Source organism: Anolis sagrei, chromosome 2 (assembly GCF_037176765.1).
Source record: "Anolis sagrei isolate rAnoSag1 chromosome 2, rAnoSag1.mat, whole genome shotgun sequence".
NCBI classification, from domain to species: domain Eukaryota; kingdom Metazoa; phylum Chordata; class Lepidosauria; order Squamata; family Dactyloidae; genus Anolis; species Anolis sagrei.
Window position 1 is genome coordinate 5,569,917 of NC_090022.1, and position 9,705 is coordinate 5,579,621.

A 9,705-nucleotide genomic window follows, 5' to 3' on the forward strand; every position below is an offset into this window, starting at 1 on the left:
TAGTCTTTGTGGGGAGTCGCTGCCACTGGTCCATTCTTGGTATCTTTATTCACTGCAATTGTGGTAGTTTGGAAATTGATCAGAAAAAGACATAAAATTATATTTTTATTCTGATGCCCTTAAAAAACTATAAATTGTTGGGGGTATTGTATAAAATAACAATAGGAATATACTTATGTATTAATGCCCTTCGACAATGAAATATTTTGACCAGAGTTTTCCAAACTGTGTATCCTGACCCATTCATTTGCCAGCTGCAGTATGTAGGTGTGGACTATTGGAATTAGTCAGTGACAACTAATGAGTATTACTAAGAGATAGGATAACCTGCACAACAAAGCCTTCTTTCTATATTGATTCCACAATAGCCAGCTAAATTCCTACACTTACTATGAATGGCCCCATGACTAGGAAGATATGATGGAGAAAACGAGGAAGTGAACTATAGATCAATAAAGCATTTTTCATTCTTCCAACATCAATAGAAACTAGATTGGTGAATGGTCCAGACCATTGCTCTGGGAGAGTCGAAGGGTTCCGCAATGGGACCTGGGGAACAGTGTGCGATGATGGATGGGACCTGAGAGATGCTCAAGTCGTGTGCAGAGAACTCGGCTGTGGAGAAGCTGTGTCAGCTCCTGAAGAAGCCCACTTTGGAAAAGGAAAAGATCCCATCTTGATAAATGAAGTCCAATGCAATGGGACAGAGGTTTCTCTGTACAACTGTTTTTACAAAATGCACACATTATACGAGTGTCGTCATGAAGAAGATGCCAGTGTTGTGTGCTCAGGTAACCCATGCAAACTAAAGACATGTTGATAATTCAGGAAATTTCCACACTTCCCTCAAAAGAGTAAAAACTTGGGGAAGAAATTGTGGTGAAATGTGCAAGTGCTGTGGTGGTTTGCGAATAGTGCTTCCTTATAAAAAATGTAAGGCAGTGAAGAGGACAATGAGTTCCTTCTTTATATTCCATTCTTCCAAATCCCCACTGATGTTTTAAATGCCAAGTCCTCAGCATTATTGCTATAACTTACTGTTAGCCTCCAAAAGGTTATAACTAAGGGGAAAATACTGTTTCTACACTAATTTCAACTGAAATTAAAATATTTCTAGGAACCAGAAAATAAAAAGAAAGCAACACAAACATTGGATGTACCCAAATAAATTATGTAGATGTGTATGACTCTTCTATATTAAATACTAGCTTGGGTACCTGGCATTGCCTGGGTTATTAGAAGAAGGCATTTTTTAATTTTACAAAATACATAAGGTTGTGGGTCTACTGCAACTCGCATCATGCTAGGTTAACCCTCTGAAATTCTATCAATATTTAGAGTTTGTCACGTTGGGTAAATGTGCTCTAGACGCATCATCAGTGGGGTTCAGTATGCTCTCCAGCTGCAGGATGAATTACAACTCCCACCATGGTGGGTCAGTCCCATCAAATCCCCCCAATACATTCAGTTGGTCATGGGGGTTCTGTGCGCCAAGTTAGGTCCAGGTCCATCATCGGTGGAGTTTGGAGTGCTTTTGATTGCAAGTGAACTATAAATCCCAGTATCTACAACTAATAAATGTTAAGACCTATTCCACCACAAATCCAACATTATTCAAATTGGGGCATATTGGACAAATGCCAAATTTGGTGCAGATCCATTTTTGTTTGCATTCGCAGTGCTCTCTGGATGTAGGGGAACTGTAATTCCTAGAAATCAAGGTGAATTTTCTCCAAAGCCCTCCTGCATTTTTTGTTGGTCATTGGGGTTCTGTGTGCAAAATCAGGTGCAAGGCCATCATTGGTGGGGTTCAGAGTCTCTTTGATTGCAGGTGAACTATACATCCCAGTACCTACAACAGCTATAAATCAAGGTGAATCCCCCTCCCACAAACCTCTCCAGTATTTTTCTTTGGTTCTGAGTGTTCCAAATGTGGTCCAGGTCCATTGTCAACGGGGGTCGCAGTGCTCTGAGTTGATGCAGGGTGAACTACAACTTTGATCATGTGGAGTCAATCCTCCAAACTCTAGTATGCTTAGTTGCTGCTCAGTTCTGCTCTGTTTGTTATGCACACAGAGTTGAAAAGAGTAGGAAAATGTGGGGGTTTTTCATTGTATTTTTAATTGAATTTTATAATCATGACAATGATACTTCCTTTTCTTTAACATTTACCTTCCAACTCTTCCTATATTTCCCCCTCCCTCCCTCTCCCTCCCTTCTCAACCACAGTATATTTCTACTAATCTTGCAGATTCATCCACTGAGAAAGTCTTCGTATTTTTTCTTTGATGTGATCGTTGGCTCCTCCATTTTTCACCCAGTTGAAGTAGACCTCCCATCTATTTGTAATGTCCTTTTGTTTGTTCATTCTTGCTATTTGCTGAGTCGTAATTCCTGTAATGTCTAACAACACTTGATCGTACATAAAAGTCCATTTTTATTTGTCTTTCCATCCTCTAGCGTTTCCTATAAACAAAGCACATTGCAATGCGATTTCTTTGCTAATGGTACTATTCTTGACCACTTCAGGATCAAAGCCATCCCGTTTGTATTTTAAAAGCACATTTTCAGCTTGTCACCCATTATCTTTGTTTATTTGTGTCTCCTCATCTGGTATTTCCCCTTCCCTTATAACTGTGGTTAAGGATTAAGGAAGAGGCAGTGAGTGGGATCATGTAAATTCCACACCAATGGAGAAAGAAAGGAACCCTGCGATGCCTACCTGTGGTGGAGAAAACACATAAAATCTAGGATGAAATTGTCCCTGAATGAAAGCATTCCTTGGGTGATGGGCCTTAGTATTTGGGGAAGACATTGGCAGGGTTGGGCTACATGTTCATGACTCTCACTATAGCCTGAAATGTCATTGGAGGGAGTTCTTTTGGTGACTCCTCAGCACTGTGGGTTATAGCTATTTGTGGAAGTGGGAGTCTGTCTGTGGAAGTGGACACCCCAGCCACATACACACACATATATTTTCACTTTTAATATGTGTATAGACAGATTAGCTTAGGTGTACCTGGCATTGCCAGCATATGTATTCTCAAATGCGATTCATGAGAAAAAAAATCATGGTTAGCTTTATGGTTTTATTAATGGCCTCATTAGAAAATGTATGCCTGTATAATGGGACCTTTTTAAAAGGGTATATCTGATGGGTTCCAATTTCTATGAGCCTCAATCCTGGTGAATCTGAAACTCACATAAGAGATTGAACTGGCTGGCCGCAAATCCCACCAGGATCAGATCTGGCCAGGTGGAATTCCCATCATCCTTAGGTCTGGGTGGGTGCAAATCCCACCCATCTGAGATCTTTCTTTCTGGAAATCCCATCAGCCAGATCTGTTTGGGTTGGAACCAGCATTACACAGTTCTCTGGATTTAGGTGAACTCCAGCTTCCATCATCCTCTTTCTTGCCCCCCCCCCCCTTGCCAAATCCTATCATTATTGTAAATGGAATAACAGAGGGTCCTTGTACCAGGTTTGGTCTAGATTTACATATGGATTATAACTTCCATCATCCTTTATCAACCCCCTTAAGCCCCACCAGTGTTTTCAGATGGTCATGATGAGAGTGTTTACCAAGATTAGTTCAGATCCATTATGAGTGTCTGGGATTAACATGCCACTCCAGATGTGGGTAGGCCATAACTCTCATCATCATCATCCTCTGTCATTGTCCTCAAACCCCACAATTATTTTAAGTTGGTCATGATAGATATGTGTACCAGGTTTGGTTGAGAGCAGACCTCAGTTCCAATTATCCCATACAGAAAAAACAAGAAGCTAAGTTAGAGTGGAAATGTCTGAGACCAAGGCATCCTCATACTAAATTCTTTTATTTTACCAATTTGATTCAAAGTCATCACAATGACTGGTATCCTGCTGGTTATTCCCAGCTAGAGTAGATCCATTCATTGGTTGAATGATGAATCAACATATAGGTAAAATTAATGGATTCAGTGTTTATTGTCTAGTGCAGTGGTTCTCAACCTGGGGTCCCCAGATGTTTTTGGCCTACAACTCCCAGAAATCCCAACCAGTTTACCAGCTGTAAGGATTTCTGGGAGTTGAAGGACAAAAACATCTGGGGACCCCAGGTTGAGAACCACTGGTCTAGTGAATTCTAACAACAAAACTTTTGCTTATAACTCTATTATCAACATTCATCTCGTACCAAGTTTCTCTTTTTTCTCCTAAAGATCTCCGTTTGAATGGCACAAGTCCCTGCTCTGGGCGGGTTGAAGTCTTTCACAATGATGCATGGGGGACCGTTTGTGATGCTGGCTGGGATTTACAAGATGCCCAAGTGGTCTGCAGCCAGCTGGGCTGTGGCAATGCCTCCAAAGCATTGGGTGGAGCACACTATGGCCAAGGATCAGGCCCCATTTGGCTGAAGAGCATCAACTGTACAGGAGAAGAAGAATTCCTGAGGGAGTGCCAGAAGGGAGGCTGGGGAGAGCAGCGTTGCAACCACAGCCAGGATGCCAGCGTGGAGTGTTCAGGTACATGCCTTTCCCAGTTTGCCTTACCAAAGCCTGCATCGGGTTCCTCTCTTCTCAAAACCAGCGTGATCAGGATGAGAGTCTTTCTTTTGTATTGCAATCAGCTGTTCTGATTAATAAAAAGTTTGGAGTGCAATCTGGATGACTGAATTTCTCTGGAAATATTCAGAAAGATTGTAATCCACTCTTAATGTCAGAAATATTCAATAGCTTCTTCAACAGACCATCAAAATCTTGTATTGTTTCGCCAAAGGTGATAATCCACTCAAATCCACTCCTAATTATTGTCATTCTAGTCAGCCAACTGCAAAAGCTTTATACATTCAAAATGTGGAATGTATTTCCTTTATCTCTGAAAAAAATCATGGAGAGAGAGAGAAGAGCCTGAAAGGCTATGCTAGTAATGCTATATCTATTTGGCCCTAATCGATATACCTTCTTGAAATGGCAGCGAGAAGGTTTGCTCATTATGCTGAAAGGCTATGCTAGTAATGCTATATCTATTTGGCCCTAATCGATATACCTTCTTGAAATGGCAGCGAGAAGGTTTGCTCATTATGCTGAAAGGCTATGCTAGTAATGCTATATCTATTTGGCCCTAATCGATATACCTTCTTGAAATGGTAGCGAGAAGGTTTGCTCATTAGGAGGACCATCCTATACATCATAGCACCAGAATGTCTACCGGGCTACTGATAGCAAGATATCCATCTTGAGATAGTTCTGAAGAAACCTATTGATAGCCAGGCTCATTAATCTTACAATAAGCTCTGCTTGGTACCAGTCATGATATTTGCCGGATGCCTGAGACATTCCTTTCTATAGACCTCTTTCTGGCCTCTCTCTAGCCTCTTTGTGGCATCTTAATTTGCAGCTTTTAAGAAGTCAAGTGAAGTGAAGTTCATGCATACATACATCCTATATATTTTCTAATTCCTATTTCTAATATGGCTACATCTAATATATATTTTCCAATATGTGTATCAGGTATTTTCATCATGGCTTCATCACTCTCAGCTTTTTTCTAAGCATGATAGTTTTGCCAGACTATAAGATATTTATGTAGTAACAAGAGAAAGGGTAGCATTTGTCCCGAGAATCTCTTTCTGGGGTTTTGTTAAAGCTGGCAATAGAGTACGTCATGTACAATATTTTGCTCTTCAACTAGAGCAGAACTCCTTGTCTTGGTACTTACTTTGAGGCAACCAGTAGCATCTCCTTAAATAAGCTGTTAATGTAGATTTCCAGTTATTACTATTATAGAGCCAAGTGAGTATCTACTTCTTGCAATACTAGATCCAATGAAAGACCACAGAAGGAAAACAAATTGCTTCCCAAACTCCTGTGTGGGCCTAGATAATTCCAAACTGTACAATTGGAATTAAATCTAACTGGGGTCCCAGCTAAAAAAGATCACTTGTAATAAGTCAGTTAAATGTTTCACAGCTTTGTACATCATTTCCATTTCAGCAATTGATTTCATCAGTTTATTTTGGGTGAGAGTAGCAGTTGAATCAAGGACACTGGGATCAGTTAATAACAATTTCATGTTGCAGCCAACACCTGAATTGTCCTTCCATCTTTGTTGTCATTGTCGTTATTACAGCTGTTGATTCCTCCCTTGAGATCAGCATTCACCTGGGAGTGGCTGCCTTGGTCTTCCTTGCCTTGGTGGGGATTGTGGCTGAGGCTGGATGCAGGAGAAGGAGGAAGACCATCAGGAGGAGGAGGAGGAAGAGGAGGAGAGAGCAGCAGCCTTGAGCAGCCCTCTTCACCGGCCAGTTCCAGGGACCAAGGTCTGCTTGCCAGTACGGTGGAGCCAGAGGCAGAAGGAATGCCATGTGCAGTTAGAGTCTAGAGTAATCTATCAGTATATACAGTTAATACCATATATCATTCTATGTCTATATGCTATTTTTGAAAAAAAAAGATACATGTCTTGTTTATTACATATTTACTTTCATAGGAATTTAGGGAAGCTTCCTTCTTCCAAAATGTTAATCAATTAAATAAATCTTACATTTTTCTAAGCATGTTGGTGATTGACGTGGTGGGAGTGAAACACCCTGTGCCCTCATTCCACTGCTGTCAATTTCTTATTACTAATTAATATGCATTTGCTATTTATGGAGAAGTCAGAGTCAGATTTGCAGAGTAGGAAAATAGAAGAGTTATACTAGAGCTAGAACAAAGGGATCATTTTGAGCTCTGTATGGGATTACTTAATAACTTACTTACTACTTACAATATACTCTGATTGGCTGCAATGGATATTCTGGCTTATTCCAGATATTCCGATGAGCTTTTTAATATACTCTTTTGGGCTTAATTTGTGCTGTCTATTGGCAGGCCTACCCAGTCCATTCATATTATGAATGTTACATGTAGATTCTACTAGTGTTGTATTTTAATCCTTGTACTATGCTTTGTACTATGTATTTTATGATATTTTTTAATATTGGTATTTTATGGCATGTATTTTATAATACAATGCTTTAATTGTGCTCTACACCACTGGAAGCCACGAGATGTGGACAACAAATAAGAAGGAGGAGGAGGAGGAGGAGGAGGAGGAGGAGGAGACCATGACCGGGGCTTCATTTGGCCATGGACACCCACTGGGTGCTTCGGATGAATCCCCAATTCTCTGCCCCAGAAGGAAACTCCATGATGGGTTCACCTGACCCTAACCATAAATTAGAAATTTCTTAAAGGCACACAATGAAAACAACTCCTGTAATCCCTGAAATTCACATTACTCTTATTTCTTTAATGTTCCTGAATTGAACATTTTATATCAATAAACCATTTAACGAATCTTAATTACCTGTGTGGATCTGGGTTCTTTATGCCTACTTCTACATTTCCCACTCAGGAGCACTTTGAAAACCCCAATTAATGAGCCCCATTAATCTAGTGACATGTGTGAGTGTGTTATGAAAGTTGTCACAAATATGCAGTTTGTGTCCTTTCTTTGTAGAAGAGGGGAGACTGCATAATCTGTACACTTGAGACTATAGCTCTGAAGAATATACCAGTGACACCAGATCTGGGTTTAAACACTATGCATGTAACTTTTATTCAGCATTTAAAAGTATACATTGTCTTGGCATCAACGGGATCCACACTCACAAACATTCACTCACAGTCACCAATCTTCTCTCAAAGGACTGATCGGTTTCCTTTGCAGAAGTGATGGGACACTGATGTGGTGCTTCATTTTACAACCAAGGCCATCTCAGAAGAAGTTCTCCTTTCATATTATTTAGGAGCAATTTTAGTCTATGGCTTCTATGACAATAAACATAATGTTCCTTTTCATGTAATCTCATAGTTCCTTTCATGTCTTGGTTCTGGTTCTCTGGTATCAAGGAGTTATTCCTTCGATATTCCTCAGTTTAGTCCATTCTTGATCAGTCATGTTGAAGAGACAATCTCTCATGTTCCCCTCCAACTCAGTCCATGTTCAATCCATCATGACAAAGGGCTATACTCCTTTGACTGTACCAGTCCTTGATCTTCTTCATCCATCAAGTTGGTAAAGTTTATTTCATGGTTCAGATATTCTTCACTTTTGGTTGCCAGGTAAAGGTAAAGGTTTTCCCCTGACATTAAGTCCAGTCGTGTCAGCCTCTGGGGGGGGGGGGGGTGCTCATCTCCATTTCTAGGCTGAAGAGCCGGCGTTATCAGTAGACACCTCCAAGGTCATGTGGCAAGCCTGACTGCATGGAGTGCTGTTACCTTCCTGCTGGAGCGGTGCCAATTGATTTACTCACATTTGCATTTTTTTCAAACTGCTAGGTTGGCAGAAGCTGGGGCTAACTGCGTGAGCTCAGATTCAAATCTGTGACCTTTCAGTAAGCAAGTTCAGCAGCTCAGCAGTTTAACCCACGGCACCACTGGGGGCTCCAGCTTAGTACCCAACTTAGTTCTTAACTTAGTCCATGCTTCATCAATCATGTTGAAGGGACAATCTCTCATGTCCCCCTCCAACTCAGTCCATGCTCAATCCATCATGACAAAGGGCTCTACTCCTTTGACTGCACCAATCCTTGATCTTCTTCATCCATCAAGTTGGCAAAGTTCACTTCATGGTTCAGATATTCCTCTTTGCTTTTGGCTGCCAGAACCTCCACACCAACATGCATTGCGGCTTTTCTCCATTTTGTACCCATTCTTCTGGTCTTTGGCTTCTTTTAGACCAAACACTTATATTTGATACAAAGACATTCTGGATCACTGTAGAATGTTATTTTTCCAATTCAGACACTCATTCTCACAATGTTATATTTTAGAAAATATTAAATTATCAGTAGAGTTAAACTATTTAAAATTCACTTTAAAAGCCATATCAACCAACAAATAGCATGACACATTGTTCAAAAGCCAAGCACAGTTGATGCATAAAAGCTCTGGTGGAATATGAAAATGGGAACTTCGCAGAAGAGGGAGACCAAGAGAGGAGCCATCCCAGCCGCTTAGGGAAGGGGTTCTCTACCTGGGAGCAGCCACCAGGCTTCAGGTAGTCAGTTGATTAACTCCTCCAAGAGCAGAGTCATTCTCTTCTTTGCCCTCCCTTTTATTGACAGGAGAACACCAGAAATAAGAAGTTAGATCAGACAACCAGGCCTTCACTAAGTCAAGGGAAGCCTATCTGTCTTGGGTCAAGACTTACACGAGCATTCTCGGATGGAGGGCGATTAAAAAGTAATTAAATATGATGATGACGATGATGATGATGAACTCTGCATTTAGAAAAGAAAACACTCAAAGGCTTAGATTGATGTTTGTAATGTAGGCACCCCAGCAAAGAAAAGGCTTCAAACTCTATTGTCATGCCTATGTAGAACCACCCAAAGAGAGAAGATCCATTGGGGTTCCTCTGTGAATCATCAGTCCTTCAATGTTCACTGATGGTGCAACAAACTCAGCTTTCTTTCCAGTGCAATTCTGAGCTCCTTCCCAAGAGGACTGAGAGATCGCTGAGAGACTGCTCAGAAACAAAGTGCTTTTGATTTTTCACTTTTTCATCATTTTGACTTACATTTTTCCATCATGCATTTTTCAGTGTTTCCTCCATTCATTTTCCTTGTATATAATTAGCTGAGTAAGATGCTGCTGCTCTAACTTCTTTTCCAAACTTTCAAACTCTTCTCAAGATAATCCAGGCTGGGTTTTTTCCCACTGCCTTCCTTCAGC

General features: G+C 40.7%; 1 protein-coding gene across 1 annotated transcript in view; it reads left to right on the forward strand.

The window, feature by feature from the left end:
- LOC132765865 (deleted in malignant brain tumors 1 protein-like) overlaps positions 1-7,070 on the forward strand; it is a 68,169-nt gene extending 61,099 nt beyond the window's left edge. The window contains exons 12-14 of the mRNA XM_067463257.1: positions 486-791; positions 4,204-4,506; positions 6,113-7,070. Of these exons, the coding sequence (XP_067319358.1) occupies positions 486-791; positions 4,204-4,506; positions 6,113-6,267 (764 nt within the window). The 3' untranslated portion in view covers positions 6,268-7,070. The remainder of the gene's footprint in view (positions 1-485; positions 792-4,203; positions 4,507-6,112) is intronic.
- The last annotated feature ends 2,635 nt before the right edge of the window (positions 7,071-9,705 follow it).